Source organism: Corythoichthys intestinalis, chromosome 13 (assembly GCF_030265065.1).
Source record: "Corythoichthys intestinalis isolate RoL2023-P3 chromosome 13, ASM3026506v1, whole genome shotgun sequence".
NCBI classification, from domain to species: domain Eukaryota; kingdom Metazoa; phylum Chordata; class Actinopteri; order Syngnathiformes; family Syngnathidae; genus Corythoichthys; species Corythoichthys intestinalis.
Genome location: NC_080407.1, coordinates 6,640,821 through 6,662,388, shown reverse-complemented (window position 1 = coordinate 6,662,388; position 21,568 = coordinate 6,640,821). Strand labels below are relative to the sequence as shown.

Genomic DNA, 21,568 nt, shown 5'->3' with positions numbered 1-21,568 from the left:
CGTTTATTGCAGCTCCGCAAGTCGGACCATAACAAACGTAACAACACAGACTTCCTGTGTGTGTCCGTCAACTATATCTGTCCCTCGGGAAACTCAAACCCAAATAAAAATAGTTCCTATTGTTACTGTCATGTCGACAGCGATGAGCTCTCTCGGATTTCCGACTTACGTTCTCACTTTCATTTTACCGTATTAATCCATGGAAGAAACATTGATTCATCATGATGAAACGAGCAAGTTATACAGCAGCCTTTAAAAGAAAAGTCACATCTGTTTTGTTTTCTCCTAGATTCTGGTAAGTTGGAGAATTTGTCAAATCATATAATTACCGTAAATATTGTCAGTTTATGGTAATGTTTTGAACTACCAATGTGCTGTGCTTGTGCTGTGTTTCACCAGTCAGTAAAATGACATTTCTGTATCTGTACACGAGCTCTGTTTTCTTGTATTCTTCTATTTATTGGTGCTAAAATTAGGGTGCGCGTTATAAACGGGTACAATAATTTCCCCTAGATTGTACAAGTAAATTTGGGGTGCGCATTATACATGGGTGCGCCTTATATTCGGGAAATTACGGTATTCTATTCTGTAACATTAAACGACGACTGGCTATGAATGAACAAAAAAAAACAAATTAACCACTCACATGAGAGATATGGTAAAGTGGAACCTTTGCCGCAAGCCCCTAAAAGTGACGAAGGACTGTCCGGGGAAGCTGCGCGTGGTCATCTCGCAGTATGGCTTCTCATACTCGCCTGGCAGACACTGGCACAAAAAGCCGCCGGCAAGCCGGTTCACGCATTCGCCACCGTTCTTGCACACACCTGGTACGCAGCTATCCGACGAGGCGTTCACCTCGCAGTGTTCGCCTAGGGAAAAAGACGAGAGAATTAGTCGGTCCATTTTAGGCAAGGCAAGGCAAGGCAAGGCAAGGCAAGGCAAATTTATTTATATAGCACAATTCAACACAAGGCAATTCAAAGTGCTTTACATCACATGAAGATCATAAAAATCACATTTAAATCAATGCAACGTAAAAACCAGGACAATCAAAATAGGAAATAGAATTATACATAAAAATTGCATTTTATCACAAATAGAATCAAAATAAATAAATAAAAATAAAACAAAAAATAATAATTGAAATCAGCAATGGAGATAAGCACAAGAGGAATAGAAAGCAAGTGGATTGAGATATATAGACAGTTATGGATATGCAGTGCTAAACAAAAGTGTTTTTAGCCCAGATTTAAAGGAGCTAACAGTTTGAGCATACTTCAGACGTTCAGGTAACTTGCTCCAGAGGTGAGGAGCATAATAACTAAATGCTGCCTCACTCTGCTTGGTTCTTGTTCTTGGAACATGCAGGAGACCGGTTCCAGACGACCTTAGGGGTCTAGATGTCTCATAGGAATCTAACAAATCAAGCATGTATTTTGGTCCAAGGCCATTAAGTGTTTTGTAGACGAGCAGTAGTATTTTATAGTCTATCCTTTGACTCACTGGAAGTAGGCATGTGCTGGTAAGAGATTTTGACGGTACGATAACCATGAGCAAAAATACCGCGGTTTCACGGTATTGCAATTATAGCTACAAAATGTGTTATTTTGAGATGTATGGGTTAAAAAAATAACTTTTTTTTCTCCATTGAACAAGATTTTTAAAAAAAATTTTTTTTAGAACATAGTTGCAAATTGGAACATGAATATATTGTTAAAAGAAATAAATTATCAATAAAAAAAACAACAAATATTTTAAACAAAATTAAAATATAACTTATAGACTATACCCACAGCCACAGCTCAAGTTGCTTAAGATTAGAGCAAGAACAAAATAATTTCTATAAAAATGTAAAAACACTTCGGAATAAAATTTTTAAAAACTTATACTGCATGACTTTTTTTTTTGAGGGTGGAAAAGCTCAAGTGAAGTTTTGCCATTTTCAGCCACTGTGTCAAATCTAGTCTACATGATGTCATGCCTTTGTGTTAAAAAGAAAGAATTCATTAGTTAATAAGTTAATTAAAAATGTACAAGTTAGTATAAGTTAGTTAAAAATGTAAAAGTTTGTTAAAATGTAAATATTGTTGTGGAAAGGTTTCATCTAAAAAAAAAAAAAAAAACATTGGGAGTGAGACCTCTCCTTGAGCTAACGAACGTGAATTTGTGCTTAGGGCAAGATCATCTTTCGCAATAAACGATCTTTGATGATATCCCTTTTCCCCTTCATTCAAGTGAATCAAGCTTGTTTTCTCACTCTGCGGCTATAATACTCGTTGAAGTTGCTCTCCCAGCTAAGCCTAGGCTAACATTCATCTTTGTAAGCTTTTAGTTAGTGTGTATATCAAATTTGAAAGGAAAATGTGTGTTTTGTTTAATTGTTTTTGGCGAACTTTTCCATGGTGCTAATCTGTTGAAGCTACTCACACATGGAAAAATACAATTGTACAACGTTTTAAATGTATTCATTTTGTATATTACACTTACCATGATTTGAGAGCTCAATAAATTGAAGAAAAGAATGCCTTATGTTTGGAGTATTTGTTTCTAGGTTCGCTGGCTGTCTAGCCGATAGCGTCACTTTCACACACAGAAACAAACAGCCACTTCTGGCTGCATTTTTGATACATGAAAAATGGCGAATACCGTACTACGGTCTGACGGAAAATTTTAGTGGTTTTGAAACCGCGACGTTTTCACACCACGGTAAACCGTGAAACCGGTAACCGGCACATGCCTAACGGGAAGCCAGTGTAGCAATTTCAAAACCGGTGTAATGTGGTCCAGCTTCCTTGTATTTGTGAGGACTCTGGCTGCAGCATTCTGTACTAGCTGCAGCTTCCTGACTGATTTTTTTTATCAGGACCCGTAAATATACCGTTGCAATAGTCCAATCTGCTGAAAACGTTTTTCCATGTCTTGTTGAGTCAGAAGCCCCTTAATTCTGGTTATATTTTTTAGGTGGTAATAAGCAGATTTAGTGACAGACTTTAGATGGCTATCAAATTTTAGGTCTGAGTCAATAATTACGCCAAAGTTTCTGACTTGATTTGTAGCTGTAAGTGACATTGTGCTAAGGTGCCTGCTTATCTTTGACCTTTCCTTTTTTGGTCCAAAAATGATCACTTCTGTCTTCTCCACATTTAACATTCAGCAGTTTCATCCTCTGAAGGCCTTAGATCCATCTTCCAAAAGCAAAAGTCATGTTTGGCCTTATCTAAGGATGAGCGACACAAAGAGGGGTTAACAGATGAAGAGCTCGTGAATGGTGATTTACAGGAAGAGAACGCTTAAATTCCTAAGGTAAATCCGAGGATATCGTGAATCAAGATAACAGCTGACAACTTAGGCCCATTAAAGTACCACTGGAAGTCTAATGACAAATGCATGCATGCTACTCTGTAGTTTTTTGTTTTACTGCTTACTAAACAAATAGGGTTTGTCGCATGATCATCCATTTGATCATAAAGCAGTCCAACTTCAGTCATAAAAATTCCACTAACTGACTATACAGACATGATCAGGACCTATACCCTCACCACCGAACATGGATCCAGGTAATAGCCCTTCTCTCTGCGGTATAATCCCATTTTCCATGGGGAAAATTATAAGTATCTGTTTCCCTGTAATGCGGAAACATAAGGAGAACACTGTCATCGGCACAATTATGGGCCCGTGATGGGTCCGAGTGTTGATCTGTGACCTCGAGTTTTGGTACGCGAAAACGAAAGCGGGGCAGTGAGTGACAGAGATGGGTATAATTGGGGTAATTAGATCAGATAAGATGGAGGAAGAGAAGAGAGCGTAGGGCGATGAAGGCTGTCTCGTTCTGACCTATTACAGACAGAATAAGAGACTGCCAGGTATCCGGTGAACAAGGGGGAAGTACGTGGCATTCTTCCAGAGAAGTGCTTAATCTAAGAGTCTCTCACCGGTGAAATCTTCCAGGCATTCGCAAGAGTAGCCGCCCTCTCGACTGCGGCAGCGTCCATTGTTCTTGCACGGCCCAGAGTAGCAAAGGTCGATCTCCGTTTCGCAGTAGTCGCCCGTGAAGCCCACCGGACAGCGACAACGCAGCCCGTTGATGGGGTGTATAGGCCGGAACAGGACCGTGTCGGACGCGATGAAGGGGGGCGAACTATCAAACTTGAGGACGGAAACGCACTTCATGTAGTTCTCGCAGGGTTCTCGGAGACAGATGTTGTCATCAAATGGCAGAACCTACAAAAGCAACCAACAGTTATATAGAAATACTACTTATTTTATGTAGGAAATTCTTAAAGGCTTCACCTCCTGAGAGGATATGATCCGGAGCAGAGTCCTGTTCAGATAGATCTGCTCCTGCAGTTCTTCTGACGGAAAGAATGTCCCCTTTCCAGGCCCTCCCCCAGGCTGCATTGCCGAAAAGGTGACATTAAGGATGGAACCCTGCACATCCGTGTCGTTCTGGATGTTGAACACGAAGATGGCGTCACGCCTAGTGGAGAGAACCGCCGCCACGCCGTCCACGAAGAGGCCGAGCAATGGCGACAGGAAGCGCTCTTGGGACATGTTCTCCAGGCGCACAGTGATGCTGTTGGTCAGCATGTCGTCAGTGATGATGGTGACGCGGAGAGTGCAACGGGCAAAGGCAGTGTGGATACCATCTGGAATAAAAATGTTATGCTAACTTAAGTTCATGAAGAAATTATTTCTAAATCAGGTTACTATCAATACATTGGTCAGGAAATCATTCTAGGATATTCTACAAGCAACTAATTAACAGAAAAACACAATTTTCATCCTTCGGCTGTGTGTTTATCACTAGTAGACGTCCAATCCATTTGTACTGGGAGGGTGGCAGCGAATGAACGAACGTTCATTCGCTGCCATCCCTCCCATTTCAAATGGATTGAACGTCTATGGCCGTCAGTGGCAGCCAAAGCCAGGCAATGAGGTAATTTTAGGCCATTTAAGGTCATTTACCTATTGATTTTCAGTTACTTCCTGTTGATTTTGGGGTATTTTATGGGTCAACTTCCTGTTTATTTTGAGTTACACAACAGGAAGTGACCTGGGAATCACCCAAATAAATAGGCATTGACTCAAACTCAATAGGAAATGACCAATAACTGCCCTAAAATGAACAGCAAGTGACCTGTAAAATGCCCTGAAAATCAGACCGAATGACTGTGAATGCTCTGGCTTTGAATGAACAAACTTTCCCAGTAGGGCTGCAGCTATCGATTATTTTAGTAGTCGATTAATCGATAAACCATTAGTTTGAATAATCGAGTAATCGGATAAGGAACATGAAAAATTAAATTACCTGAGCTGAGCCTCAAACGGTATTAAAAAAAAAAAAATGAGGCTCTATGTACAACAAAAGAACAATTGGCTAACTTACAGTATATCGCAAAAGTCTGCTAGTTTAAATGCTATAAAATGCTAACTTTTTTACTATGCTCTTAACAAATGGTCCAGACACATATTCACACAAAAATACGCTAAATATACCAATAAACTAAATTACGAATGCATTAAAAAAAAACATGAGCTCAAACAAAATTTAGCTTATGTTGGTCTTAACAGGGAGCACCTGGATTCAGGCATGTGAATTGAGGCAGACTAGAAGGCAGTGTATCCACCCAAATCAATAAAACTAAATGCAAACACTTTCAAAATAAACCATTACAACGTCACTTTAATTAAACGAATACTCGAAGCAGCAAAATTTAATTTGAATATTTTTTTCTAATCGAACACTCGAGTTAATCGATTAATCGTTGCAGCACTAGTTCCCAGTCTAATTGGATTGGGCGTCGAGCACCGTCAATGGCAGCCTTAGAGTTAACTGAGACACTATTATGGTGGAAGATTTTTTTTTTTTTTTAAAGTGATCCTCTACCTTAAATACATGTAGGCTCTAATAAACAACAATTGTTCTCTTGTACTAAAATATGGTGTTAGAAACACATAAAATGTTAAATCAATGGCAATATTTTATAATATTTACTACATATTTTGACCGTTAGTTGGCGCCATGGTTTGCGGGCTCGCAGTGATGACGTCATTGGGATCTTTCCAAATGTGTAGCGTGTTCAACAATTGCTTATTGCTGCCTAAACTCGCAAAGTAAAATGCCACGATGTGCTGCTTTTGGATGCAATTTCCAGTCAAATGGAAACAAGGGGAGTGAAGTGAGTGGTCAAGGTGGAATTATTATTTTTACTGAATAAATGTGCATAAGTGGAAGGTTTTTGGTCCCTGTATGCACGTATCCTACCCACCACGCGTTACAACTGGTGCCCGAACATTTTTCCTGGATCCTCAGTCAAGTAAGGGATCCGTCTATTTTCTGGATCCGACGGTCCCACCGCGTCTGCGATATTGGTTTCGCATCTGTCTATTTTTTTTTATTCGTCGGTCCCACAGCGGCTTTTCGGATCAGTCTATTTCGTGGAATCGACGGCCTGATCGCGGCTCCAACATTGACATGGGATCGGTCTAATTCCTGGATCTTCAAGTGAGTACAAAACGCGGATTTGGATTACTATTGCTATCTTTTTTATTGACTATTCTTCGTGAGAGTTTTCCCCAAATCATACCAAATAATCAAAGCACTATGGCACGCTCCAGTGACGACAGTGACTCTGACATGGACCTTACGACAATGTTAGAGTTCGTCAGGGAACGTGTGTTTGCGTACTGCTGAGCTCCCGAGTGAAGAGTGGTCAAGGTGGAAATATTATTTTGGGTGAATAAAATTTGCATAGGTGGACGCTTCTCCCCTTTTTGGTACTTTTATACACGTATCCTTGCTACCACGCGTTACAATGTACAAGACATGGATTACACAAGGTGTGCTCTTTGGCCTGTACTGTATGTAAAGCACACGACAGCTCTGGATGCTAACAATCTACATAATTATATTGGGATAAGTTTGAAAACGCAATATGCTTACCTTGAATATCTGCTAATGAAACCGAAACCGAAGTTCCCAACAGCATACGCTGTCTCGCTCTGTTGTCATTGAGACTTTTGCCCAACTTTTGTCTTATCAGGTATTTGCTGCATGCATTTTTCCCCTGAAGCTCGTCTTGTGAACGACCGACAGTGCTGTCCTGCTCCTCACTTTTCAGATCTGGTTCAAATAGGAAGGGTAGAACCGACGACATGTTGGGAAAGCTAATGAGTGACACGCTGGAATTTCGGCAATGGGACCGTTGACGTCACGCACTGCGACGTAACAAGAATGGCGACCTATCACTTAAAATAATTTCACAAACTTTATTAAAACAAAAACATTAAGAGGGGTTTTAATATGAAATTATTATAACTCATACTAACATTTATCTTTTAAGAATTCCTTGTCTTAAAAATAGAGGATCCCTTTAAAAAACATTGACACCTTTTTAAAACAATATCTCGATTCTTGACAGGGGCATATCAATAACCTTTTGGGATACAAAGTATCACGATATATCACCATTTTGATATTTTGTCACACCCCTAATCTGCACTATATAGCCACCCATTGTAATCCAATCCCTTGGATGTGGTTGCATACAAATTACTGACTGTAACATTGTGGTGTCTATGGAGGGTTAGCAAAAGGCTACACAAGGCCTCGGCGACATAAAGCTGACAACAGGTGGTGGCAGCGGCATGAAATGGATCATACTGATGAGGCAGCTTGACGAGGGCAGGACTGAGGTTATGTCCACACGTACGCTGATGTTTTTAAAACCAGCTTTCCACTCCGGATTAAAGATCCGTTGATGGGGAAAAAAATTATGTCAACAACAAAATGTCATTTGGAAGATGTTGAGTGCATGCCGAAGCAACAGGTGGCACGATGATTGATGCAGGGGGTGGTAAAAACAGTCTTCACTGAACATTACAAAATTAGAGTACTGTATTTTCTGGTCTAGAAGTCGCACTTAGGGGCAGTTTACATGGCGACTCTGCGACACAAAGACGAATGACTGAGTAGCGGACTCGCCTCGCATGCATATGGTGTTGGCAAAGACGGAAGGCGAAGACGAAAAATTCTAAATCCTGCCTCCAAAGTGGAAGAATCCGATTGCTGGGGGTTGAGGGGGGCTTCCTCGTCATGCATATCAAAGGCTCCTGCGGCGCGAGACCGCGCCGTTAACGTCAGCACTCGTACACGTCAGCACTCGTACACGTCACATTGGGCGTGCGCAGCAGTGCTACTAAACATTAAAAACAGCAAATATGGCGGAATGTTGGCTTTAATTTACTGTTTTAATAATATTTTTAAACTAAATATGTTGAGCGTTTCAATTTTTGTGCCTTTTTGAACAAAAGAAAAATGACATTACTTCGAATGGGCGGGCATAATTTTTTCTGGCCTGAGGGAGCTTGGTAGGGTCAAAGTGCATCATTCTCTGTCGCCCTGTAAATCTGCACTGGCCCCTAGGGTCTGGCATGAATACTACATCCTTTTCATGCGGAATTGCGACATTGTTCAAATGGAGACGCAAATGCAAATTTGAAATTTTTCGTATTCTCGGAGAGTCACCATGTAAACGGCCCCTTAGACAATAACACAAAAATACACCCAAGTCAATTACCATTATGTGTTAAGTGGATGGTTCATCTCTCATTCCGTGGGGGCCCACCTGCGCTATTAATAGACCCCACCAGCTGCTAACAAATAATACACATGCAGAGAGGAAGGGCTGAACCGTGGAACTGACGGGTGTGTCACATGCAGATGCTATGGAAAAACCTGTCACTCTTACTCGCAGTATTAGCTTAGACGTTTTAAATGTCCATTTCTAACAATATTAGCAACCTCTTTTATAATGCAGTTCATGACCACACATGCTGACTGCATTAAGCCCATGAGGACACACCTTTGTACCAGCTGTCCGCGACTGACAAGTACACACATACTCAGCATGTGCCCGAATACATTTTCTATACATAATGCATTCCCTGCATGGTTGTCTTTGACACACATAAATCCTAAACGTGAACCCTTACCCATTGGGAATACGCTGACCTTCCATAAATATTCAGTTTTCCAATCAAACACAACTCTGGTGGTCACTCACAGCGCAAAACTAACAAGCCTGTTTGCTCAGTGAGCGAGCAGGATGGTCTGTAAAGCACCCAAAAAAAACAAACAGTTGTCCATTCAACAGGTTGCAGGCCCACCAGGGAGACACACTTGATCTTCACACCCTGTTACGTATCAGTTCTTACTCTATTAGCATACACACACTTATGACTACTGTTGACATTTATCACCCTGAAAGACAATGGGAAATGCGAGCCAAAAATGTTAAACTCACAAGAAAGGTCCTGCAAATTATAAAAGCAGGAAGCTTTAACGTCAATGCATTGTTGGGGGGGACAACACTTTCTCCGCACTGACTTTTTTACAGCACGGTAAAGTTTTTTACAGCAACTTAGCAACAGGAACTTCTTGTTTCAGGTGTTTTAAAGCCGCTGGCGGGTTTCTCCACTCACTTCAATTTGAAACATTTGAACCAAAACACAAAACAAAGTGACCTGAAATCAACAGGAAATGATGTGAAGTGCCCCCAAAATTAACCTCATTGGTTGCCACTGACGGCAATAGACGTCCAATCCCACTCCAAACGGATTGGACGTCTACTAGTGATAAACTCACAGCAGAAGGATGAAATTACCTTGTTTTTCTGTTTATTAGTTGTATCGTAGAATATCGTAGAATGATTTCCTGACCAATGTATCGATAAGCTGTACTGGTGCACGATAATTATTGGTCAGATAATTATCGGTCCGATAATATGAATTATGACATCATCCCGATAAATCCAATAACATTATTGATAGGACCGATAATATGTACGTATTGTGCAGGCTTTACTGTTTACACACTGGTATGGGAAATCAGTTGACCATTTGCGGGGCATTGCTCCCACTTGCTGGTCAGAATAATTCACTGCATCTATTTTTTGTTACAGTAGTACGGTTCGCTCACTAACACATTGCGGTGTCTAGCGGTAGCATTGACAATCGTGAATGCTTTCTGTTACGTTTTCGCCTCAGAAATATATGTCTCTAAGTATTTTATGTTTACTATAACATATGGCTCTGCAATAGGGTTATTCCGATCATGTTTCTTGCTCCCGATCTGATCCCGATCGTTTTAGTTTGAGTATCTGCTGATCCCTCTGCTGATACTTCCCGATCCGATTGCTTTTTTTTTTTTTGCTCCCGATTCAATTCCAATCATTCCCGATAATTTTTCCCGATCATATACATTTTGGCAATGCATTAAGAAAAAAATGAATAAAACTCGGACCAACATATACAGTACTTCGCAAAAGTTTTAGGCAGGTGTCCTGCCTAAAACCTTTGCACAGTACTGTACATTCAACATACAGTACATAAGTACTGTATTTGTTTATTATGACGATAAATCCTCAAGATGGCATTTACATTATTATCATTCTTTCTGTGAGAGGGATCCACGGATAGAAAGACCTGTAATTCTTAAAGGATAACTGTGACTTTTTATATTATGACTAAATATTGCCGTCTAGTGTTGAGCTTTCAGGAAATGATACTGTAGCCATTTAACTTCTGCCCAAATGCATGATGGGAAGTGCAACCATGACTGTGCGTCGTGGTACCAATTGATACACGTCATCTTCTCTGCGTTGGGAAATAACATAAAAAATAAGAAATTGATCAACTACTACCTTTCTTCCCCACATTGCTTCCCACGATTATTCTAATCGTTGGGAGAGGGATTGTGAGGCTTCAGCCATTTAAAAAAAGGCTCCAAAGGCTGCCAAAGTTCACTCATTTTACACTGCTTTTTAGCTCTATACACTGTATGGGTAAAACTGCACCATTATAGATTGAACGCAACAATGCGTGAGTGGGTCGTGCAGCACATGCGTCAATTGCGTTAAATATTGTAACGTGATCAATGTAAAAAATATTATTTCTCGCCGTTAATGCGATAAATTTGATAACCCTACCTTAAGCTTAAACTAAAGACTCTGGAAGAGTGTAACAGATTATGTCTGTAACGTTAAATGCAATTAGAAAACGATTTAATTAAAAAACATATATATATTAAAACAAGGCATGTCCGATATTTTTTTGCCGATTCCGATACTTTGAAAATTACGTGATCGGACCCGATCGATCGGGACATCTCTAATAATGATCAATAATACAAAAGCAGTACTGCATTGTTTACTCACTATACGCCTCAAATTATTGACTTGAAGCACTAAAATTCCCAACTAAGCGTTGATCATTAACTACAGCGATCTGAAAAATGCTTAACTTTTGAAGCCGAATGCGGACTAGAAAGGTAATAAAGAACAAGTGGGAGGCTGTGTCTGCGTATTTCAGGCTAAGAATTATGTGTGCATGTGTGACTATATATCAGCATGTCTGCACACACAGCTGTTAGAGCCCAATTTCCCCCTCACACCTGCAACTGTTTGGGGGGGGGGGGTCTTCCACCCCCCACAAGAGCCTTCTTTCTCAATTAGAAGCGATGGCGTTGAGTGGGTAGGTAAGTTGAGTCCAAGAAAAAACTACAATGGGTTCAACTAAGGATAGCACAATTTTAAAACAGCTTCATGTTTGCAACATGAATTAAAGTGTAGCAAGCACCAAGTGAAGTATCCAGCCAAACCCTTAACCTTTCACTTGACGCGCGCTTGAATCCAGCAACCCGCTGGTTCCAGGATATCGACTCCGAGCTGAATAGCCTCTCACAAGCGCTCTCGGTGAGCCGCGATTAAAAACCAAGCGCTCCGGAGCAATGAGGCCTAGAGCCGACCTGGGTAGGGTGTCGACGTTGGCAGAATGGGAGCACTGTTCCAACTAAGATGAAGGAGTGGTAGGAGTACTGGAATCCTTGAAGGCATCATTCCATCGGCTTTACTTCACGATATGAAGTAGAATAGTGCCAAAAGATGTTCATATTTTTCAAAAGGGAATACATTCATTGAATTCACTATATGAGTTGAAAACTGTAAAATACAAAAACACTTAACTCAATGCGAATGTTGTGATTTTAATCAATGATGACCGTAACGAAAATAATCGACACACAATATTTTCATGACAATCCAATAACGACCTAAAACCTGTCTTGGGAGACTAAAACATATCAAGACGAATGCGTTTTCGTCTGACATTAGCATTATCTCTGGCTAAAAACAGGGCTGTCAAAATTATCGTGTTTACGGGCGGTAATTAATTTTTTTAATTAATCACGTTTAAATATATGACGCAATTAACGCACATGCCCCGCTAAAACAGATTAAAATGACAGCACAGTGCAATGCGAACTTGTTACTTGTGTTTTTTGGAGTTTTGTCGCCCTCTGCTGGCGCTTGGGTGTGACTGATTTTATGGGCTTAAGCACCCATGAGCATTGTATAATTATTGACATCAACAATGGCGACCTACTAGTTTATTTTTCGATTGAAAATTTTACAAATTTTATTAAAACGAAAACATTAAGAAGGATTTTAATATAAAATTTCTATAACTTGTACTAACATTATTCTTTGAAGAACTACAAGTCTTTCTATCCATGGATCGCTTTAACAGAATGTTAATAATGTTAATGCCATCTTGTTGATTTATTGTCAGAATAAACAAATACAGTACTTATGTACCGTATGTTGAATGTATATATTCATCTTGTGTCTTATCTTTCCATTCCAACAATAATTTACAGAAAAATATGGCATATTTTATAGATGGTTTGAATTGCAATTAATTACGATTAATTACGATTAATTAATTTTTAAGCTGTAATTACCGCAATTAAAATTTTTAAGCGTTTGACAGCCCTACTAAAACGTGAAAGGTATACATAAAGGTCTACTGAGTGTTAGCATAGCGTTTCCCATTAGCATTATCTTTAGCTAAAAACATGTCTTGCAAGAGTAAAACATGAGACAATTGCCAGTCTTTGTCTGATGTTACAACAACGACATGAAAACGCACCAGTTTCTGTCATAGGTTTGCAATGTGTGACTTTTAGCATAGCGTTATCATTATCTTTAGCTAATAACTTGTCTTGGGAGACTACAACGCAACGAGATGAATGGCGGTTTTGATCTGACAAGACGACAGCAAAATGAAAACGTGCCATAGTTTCCGTCATATGTTCACAATGTCTGACATTTAGCATTGCGCTAACATTACTATCAGCTAATAGCGTGTCTTAGGAGACGAAAACACAATGAAACGAATGCCAGTTTTGTCTGATGAGACCACAACGAGATAAAAACATGCCATATTTTCTGTCATACACTCACAATTTGATCGTAGCAGTTTGGGTGACCCGACACCCCCACCATGACCATCACCGGTGACAGGTGGTTAACTCATAACCTCACCAGAGTTTAGACTCGCTTGGTTTGAAGTACATGGCAAGATTTGTCTTCTTATCTTGGCAAGAGAGAATATACAATGTTGCTTTAGCCTGTTAAATGTCTGTTGAGTGATTATCACCCACGAAATGTAACTCGCAGCGTTAGCATTAGCATTATCTGAAACTGCGGTCTGCTACAGCTTACAGTAGTTGTGCTCTGTGCTTCTGGTTGCAAATAAAACCATCGGAAAACCCTCACGAAGTTGGAGTTGTCCTTGTAGATGCTACATGTGCTAGTCTGTCAATGTTCATTTGAAATTGTTGGTATTTTTGGATTAAAACCTTTTGAAGTTGTACATACAAAAACATTTTGAGTCTTCGTCGGATAAAACTAGACGAAGACTAAAACATTTTGAAATGACTAATAACTAGGGTGACCATATTTTGATTTCCAAAAAAGAGGACACTCAGCCCGGCCTCAAGATAGTTGAATTTTACTCGAAGTTCACTCAAAGATGCCTATATCACTTTAATAAATTTAAAGTGTGCCCCCTGACTCTGGATGGAAAAATGCAGTTTGAAAAAAAAAAAAAAAAGACAAAAAAAATATATATATATATATAATATATATAATATAATGCAGACCCATGGAAATGTAGTCCAGTCAATATCAATACACATACACACTGTAGGCTTATAAATTACTATCACGACAATTGCCCTTAACAAATTGTTATTCCCGTACAATTGATATTCTCATTCAATGTTCTAGATTGCACACAAACAATAACCGAAATAAACTGACAAACTATTCAACCAGCATGTTTCCAAATGTAGCAGTTCAAAACAACGTTTCCCATAATGCCTAGCGTGGTTTAGCTTACTGATAGCTAGCTGAGGCAAAAATCTTTGCTACAAAAGTTTACAATTATTGGCAGCGCAACGATGCGACACCAAACAGGATTTTACAGTCAAGCTCTGACAGAAGTCAACAGTTGCCATTATTTACGTATTTATCGTAAAAAAACTTAACAATTGGGCAGGTGTTGTGGCCAAATCATCAACCCAGTAGATGGCGGTAATGCCTAACGATAGGGGTAAACTACCAACAAAAACAAGAAGAACGGCTTCTTCCCTCCCTACTACTAGGAACCATGTCATCGCAGGCAGGCGCTGCCACCCAGCGGCCCGGAGGGATTCTCTTCAAATTGGTCCCGTGAAAAATCATAAAAAAACGGACATTTTTATGAATTTATAAAACCCACCCGGACGACAAGGATACTACGTGAAAGTAGGACTTGTCCAGGCAAAAGAGGACATTTGGTCACCCTACTATTAATTATTTCGTCCAAAAGACTACGACAAAAAGTGCTTCCGAAAACAACACTGGTGAGTGTAGCCAGCTGAATAGGATAATCATATCATTCTAAAGTCCTCTTTTTTCCAGCACATTAGAGCAAGGTGAAGAGTCAAACCCTCCTGCCCCGCAAAAGGAGGGCGACCACTCAACTAAAACAGAGAATGTATGCAAACAATGGGTAGCGCTCAGTGCCTAATAAGCAGTTTGTCTCACACTCCGGTGCTAAAACACCATACAATAATTATGTCACACTGCCATACAAATGCACTAATCAGACATATAATGCTGATCTAGTTTGATAAGTTTACAAGTAAAAAAAGGGAGGGGGGTTATGTTGAACTGCAGCACTCTCAAGAGCCACCCAGCCATGAACGGACTAATCGGGAGTCTCGGATCTATTTCACTGATACTAGATCCGGTCTGATCCTGCTGGATTTTTCCCTTTCCCTCCAAATGTGTGATTCATGAATAAAACTCATCATAATAATTTCTTTGTTTTGGAGGTTTTCTACCTCCACCCTTCAGTCCAGCTCTTCTATGCCTTCCTCTTCATCTCTCCAAGGAGGTGTCTGGTTGCAGTTATTGTTGGTGCTAGTTACTGATAAATAGGGTGCCTGGTTACCAACCGACACGCCATTGGCTCCGTTCGACAAAGCGCTGGGAAGGAGGCGGAATGGAGCAGAGATGAAGGGGGGTCGTCGCCACGGGTAACCGTGAGACTTGTGTCTAAATGCGGTTAAATATAAAGTCGGGTAAGTCTTCAACTTGTTTTGGGTGGACAAAGATGTTGAGACATTGACCCCTTGAAATAACCCCACATGGTGATTCTCATGAAGTTAAGCTTAACTATGTCTGTAGCATGTATCATTGAGTGTCAAAACACAGCTGTGAATGGCCACAGTCTGATTTTTATTTTATTTTATGGGTGAAACATGGTGATATAACAAGGGTCGCAATGCAGAAATCGCAGACTACAAGGAGTGGTTGACATATTCTTTTTCATATAGTTACCCTTTTATACATTATTTTTCAATTTTTCTTTGTTTGGAACCATTATTTATCATCTAACGTATTGGGGAAAATGCGACAGTAACAAAAAAAATACAATTAAGCGATAGTTATGAGGTAGATATCCGTGACTTTTTTACGGACGCCAAACGTTTTCTGTAACTCTTCACAAGCTTTTCACACACTGTTGCTGGTATTTTGGCCCATTCCTCCATGCAGATCTCCTCTAAAGCAGTGATGTTTTGGGGCTGTCGTTGGGCAACACGGACTTTCAACTCCCTTCACAGATTTTCTATGCGGTTGAGATCTGAAGACTGGCTAAGCCACTCCAGGACCTTGAAATGCTTCTTACGAAGCCACTCCTTTGTTGCCCTGGCTGTGTGTTTGGGATCATTGTCATGCTGAAAGACCCAGCCACGTCTCATCTTCAATGCCCTTGCTGATGGAAGGAGATTTTCACTTAAAATCTCTCGATACATGGCCCCATTCATTCTTTCCTTTACACAGATCAGTCGTCCTGGTCCCTTTACAGAAAAACAGCGCCAAAGCATGATGTTTCCAACCCCATGCTTCACAGTGGGTATGGTGTTCTTCGGATGCAATTCAGTATTCTTTCTCCTCCAAACAGGAGAACCTGTGTTTCTACCAAAAAGTTCTATTTTGATTCATCTGACCATAACACATTCTCCCAGTCCTCTTCTGGATCATCCAAATGCTCTCTAGCGAACTGCAGACGGGCCTGGACGTGTACTTTCTTCAGCACGGGGACACGTCTGGCAGTGCAGGATTTGAGTCCCTGGCGGCGCATTGTGTTACTGCTAGTAGCCTTTGTTACTGTGGTCCCTGCTCTCTGTAGGTCATTCACTAGGTCCCCCCGTGTGGTTCTAGGATTTTTGCTCACCATTCTTGTTATCATTTTGACGCCACGGGGTGAGATCTTGCATGGAGCCCCAGATCGAGGGAGATTATCAGTGGTCTTGTATGTCTTCCATTTTCTAATAATTGCTACCACAGTTGATTTCTTTACACCAAGCGTTTTACCTATTGCAGATTCAGTCTTCCCAGCCTGGTGCAGGTCTACAATTTTGTCTCTGGTGTCCTTCGACAGCTCTTTGGTCTTGGCCATAGTGGAGTTTGGAGCGTGACTGACTGAGGTTGTGGACAGGTGTCTTTTATACCGATAATGAGTTAAAACAGATGCCATTAATACAAGTAACTGAAGTCGATGCCGATCGATCAGGTCCGATCACGTCATTTTCAAAGTATCGGAATCGGCCCAAAAATATCGGACATGCCTTTTTTTAATATATATACAGTATATTTTTTAATTAAATCGTTTTCTAATTGTATTTAATGTTACAGACAAAATGTCTTACACTCATCCAGAGTCTTTAGTTTTGGCTTAAAGTAAGGCTATCAAATTTGTCGCGTTAACAGCGGGAATTAATTTTTTTAAAATTAATCACGTGAACATATTAAACGCAATTAACGCATGCGCTGCATGACCCACTCACGCATTGTCAAGTTCAGTCTATAATAGCGCCGATTTACCAATATATAGAGCTAAAAGGCAGCGTAAAATGACCAGAGTGAATTTTGGCAGTCTTTAGAGTCTTTTTTAATTGGCTAAAGCCTTAAAATCCCTCTCTCAACAATTAGTAAAATCGTGGGAAAGCAATGTGGGGAAGAAAGGTAGTTGTTGATCTTTTTCTTCACACCCTATGTTATTTCCCAATGCAGAGAAGATATATCAATTGGTGCCAATACGCACAGTCATGGTTGCACTTCCCATCATGCATTTGGGCATGGCTACAGTATCATTTACTGAAAGCTCAACAAATACACTAGATGGCAATATTTAGTCACAATATACAAAGTCACATTTATCCTTTAAGAATTACAAGTCTTCCTATCCGTGGATCCCTCTAACAGAAAGAATGTTAATAATGTAAATGCCATCTTGAGGATTTATTGTCATAATAAACAAATACAGTACTTATGTACTGTATGTTGAATGTATATATTCGTCCGAGCTTTATTCGATTTTTTTTCTTAATGCATTGCCAAAATGTATATGATTGGGAAAAATTATCGGGAATGATTGGAATTGAATCGGGAGCAAAAAAAATCGGATCGGGAAATATCGGGATCGGCAGATACTCAAACTAAAACGATCGGAATCGGATCGCGAGCAAAAAAACATGATCGGAACAAACCTGCAGGTAACGTGTGGAGCCTCGTTAGAAGAAGTTAGACCTCTTTGACAGCCAGAAATCTTGCTTGTTTGTAGGTGACCAAATACTTATTTTCCACTCTAATTTGGAAAAAAAATCTTTAAAAATAAAACAATGTGATTTTCTGGTTCTTTTTCCACATTCTGTCCATCATGGTTGAGATTAACCCATGTTGACAATTACAGGCCTCTCTAATCTTTTCAAGTAGGAGAACTTGCACAATTGGTGGTTGACTAAATACTTATTTGCCCCACTGTAGCTAAAGTCAGGGCGGGAATAAAGCAAAACTGACCGAACTAACTATGCACACAGAACAAGTGCTTCACGTTGAATCCAAAGCCTGGAGGCTTACTTTTAGTATGCTGTCAACATCAGAACGCGCAAGTTAAACAGTTGAAGGCTAACAATTATCAGCTGGTACAGTAAAACAAGTTTAAAAAACAAAACAAAAAAAACGTTTTTTTGAATGTAGTTCTCTTCATCATGATTCACGCTGGTGAACAAGATCAGGCGAGTTCATGCTGTCATAGTTGTAATATGATGTTTGTGTTGTTCCTCGCAACATGAGACAATGAGTCACTAGTCGGAGGAATTGTAACCATCCAAGAGCCACAGGTTGAACAACCTATCGTGCGTGACATGCTTTTAGCTCATGTTGTCAGCTGTTTGGTCGGAGCGAGCCAGCTGGGTAGCCTCGCAAACAATGAGTAAGACCTTAAGTAAGTTAGCAGGGTAGCTAGTCAAGTGGAAGAAAAATCCATGGATTTAATAGCGCTAGTTTCGACGCAAACACAGATGTCACGCGACCGATCTGGTCCAGCTACAAATCTGGTGCATCATGGGGGTGTTGAAAAGGTAAAGTGGAGGAGAGAACAGCGGCACGCTTGAGTGGAGGGGAATAATTCCCTCTCACCAGGAGATTCTTTGAAGTCGGGGCGCAAAAGCGGGAATGCGAGGGTAAAAATAGAACCCCCCCGTTTTTTCCCCTTCCTTTTCTTCCCTCTTCGCCTTAAATCACCATGCTCCTTCTCCTTTATTCACACTCTTATCAGGGATGCGGCGGTCATCTCGTCAGCTGCCGTCTTTATCCGCCCGGGTCACCCAAGAGTCAGCATTGTGCTGCGTGACCACGCTGGCGTGATAATGAGTCAAGGAAAGAAACGGCGGGATGTGCAGCGGTCTGTCCAAATAAGACAGCAAAAAACAACACGAATGTGAGCTGATAGGCACACAAATATGGGAATATCCTGTTATAACCAGTGAGAATTAGCTCAAGGAGGCTTGACAAATGGCGTCAATCATCTCTTTAGGTTGTAATTAGTGTCACCACAAAGTATGGGTCCTGGTAGCATCATAACTTTATGGTAGGACACCAGTACTTAACATTAAAAGACAAGAATCAATCAAAAATTGAAATGCACGCAATGGTTCCAGGTGTCTTCCCCTTTCAATGTCAATCTGTCTTCATATCGCACTCCCACTTCCACCATCCTTTTAAGGGGAATTTTATTAGAACGGAGTAAATCCTTCGACTTGACATACTTGCACGCACCTGCTCCGAAGAGACATGTTTATGTTATTCAACACTTTGAGTCCATCCATCAGGAAAAAGTGCAAAGAATGGATAAGATGAGGGAAGATAGGACAGAATAGGCAGGGTGGGTGAACTCAGAAAAGGCATTTTAGGGGCACTGTACCGAAAATGAGCTGAACCGTGACCTCAAAACCGAGGTACGTACTGAACCGAGATTTTTGTCTACCGTTACACCCATACTAATACGTATTTTTGTCTAAAAAAAAGACACAAATTAAAAGGGATGCCAAAAACACTGTTAGAGTTTCCAGTTTCCCTGAATCGACTTTCTAAACAAATAAAATGTTAACGAGCACTGAGCCACTTCATTTCCCGCCAAATGAAATTCTCCCACTGCTTCTCCGCTCGACGCACTCACGAATGTCCAAGAGCATGACAGCACACGCATGTACGTTTTATAGCCACTTCAATTGTAAGGAGTTTTCTTAGCATTCCTGTGGCGGAAGGGTGCCGCATCCTCAAAGTGTGTGGTTCGATCTGCCGTGCATAAGTCTACAACGTGGTATGTAATTAAGATCGGGTCATCGTTGGAAATCGGGCCTTTAATTTGCTGTTTGTTGTCAAAAATAGAACTGCATCAGTAAAGGTTCTAGTCTAGCACGTCTTTGATCAAAGAATACCTCACATAGTTAGTACAACACAATACAGACTCAAGTCATACACATAATGGTTACAGCAGGAAGACAAAGAGTATAAGGGAGCGACCGTATCAGTTACGCAGTGTCAAAGGTATGTGCCAGATAGGCTGTCATCACTTTGGTAATAACAGACCATCGCAACTCTCTAGCCCTCCCTCCTCAATGGAGCAAAACGACATGAGTGACTACCGTGGGTAAGAATGGATTGGTAGTACGTAAGGCTGACTGAGAAGAACCATGTGTGCGATTATTGCCCTGGAGGTAAACCGCGTCAGCTCGTGTCTGATATTGTGTTGCAGCGAGAAACATTGTAAGTACCTCAGTGTTTTCGGACACGGAGAAAAATGATGTAAAAACTCAACTTTCAAGCATGACTCTTGGCACATGCAGGACCATCACTTCACGGCTTCAAAACAAAGCTGCCAGAATGGGCTTGTGACTGGATGAACCTCAGCACAAGGCTATTTTTCTTGAAGGAACGAGGCGATAACTTGATAAAGAGATGTGGACGGCAACAGCATGCGCCTCATTTTCAAATATGCAGACAGAGAAGCACTGTGGATCTTGCTCATGTCAACAGAACTGTGACATCTAAATAAGCACATAGTCTAGGTTGATGTGGCACAAAAACCTCCTAAATAAAGTCGCAACTACTTTAATAGACATGAAACTGAAGACATGTTTGGAAGGGCTGGGTGCTTTTTGTGCACCAGATAAAAGGTGCAAAGGGATCTGTGTGTGAAACTTTGTCTTAACACTGCAGGGCGAAGACGCTCCAGCTGCTGTCTGATGTTGACTAGAGCCAAAAAACATCTTATGTACAGTCCGCGTGCACGCATATGAGTCACTGTGGCCTAAGTAAAAAGAAGTTACAGTTCAAAGTAGTCCGAAGGTGAACCTAATACATCTAAGTGAGATCCATTTCGAACTGTTAAAAGATAAAGCCTAAAGGGTTGAAGGAAGATTTCCAACTTTTGGAAGAAAGTTCTGAAGGATAATTTTGCACACACAAAAAAACATACCACCCATTCACCATTGCCACAGGGTATGAAGAACAGTCCATAAAGGAAACTATGACAAGAATTGCATATGCATTACCATATGTGCAAAAAAATGTAGCCAATTAAATTTTCGTAATCCTTCTGGATTACTTTCTGGATCAACACCTGTCAACAAATCCAAAAGGGAATCTCTGTTGAAGAGTGAGCTTCTGTGATAAATCCATGATAAACAGTTTGAGAGAATCAGTTTTTAAACTCCTATTATAGACGTAATTATTACACAGCGTCAGAGACTGATATTTAAATATGTGTACTATATACTGTAACAACTACCAGATTAATGGATTGTCATGATGATTCAGACAGACAACCTATG

The 21,568-nt window shown here is 40.5% G+C and overlaps 2 protein-coding genes across 2 annotated transcripts in view; both read right to left on the bottom strand.

Moving 5' to 3' along the window:
• celsr1a (cadherin EGF LAG seven-pass G-type receptor 1a) overlaps positions 1-21,568 on the bottom strand; it is an 87,526-nt gene that overhangs the window by 52,807 nt on the left and 13,151 nt on the right. The window contains exons 2-4 of the mRNA XM_057855039.1: positions 4,291-4,646; positions 3,933-4,221; positions 647-869 (exon numbers count right to left, since the gene is read on the bottom strand). Coding sequence (XP_057711022.1) covers positions 647-869; positions 3,933-4,221; positions 4,291-4,646 — 868 coding nt within the window. The remainder of the gene's footprint in view (positions 1-646; positions 870-3,932; positions 4,222-4,290; positions 4,647-21,568) is intronic.
• The window catches only part of trmu (tRNA 5-methylaminomethyl-2-thiouridylate methyltransferase), a 40,991-nt gene continuing 23,929 nt past the window's right edge, over positions 4,507-21,568 (bottom strand). The window contains exon 12 of the mRNA XM_057855041.1: positions 4,507-4,646. The gene's annotated coding sequence lies outside the window, so the exon portion shown is untranslated. The remainder of the gene's footprint in view (positions 4,647-21,568) is intronic.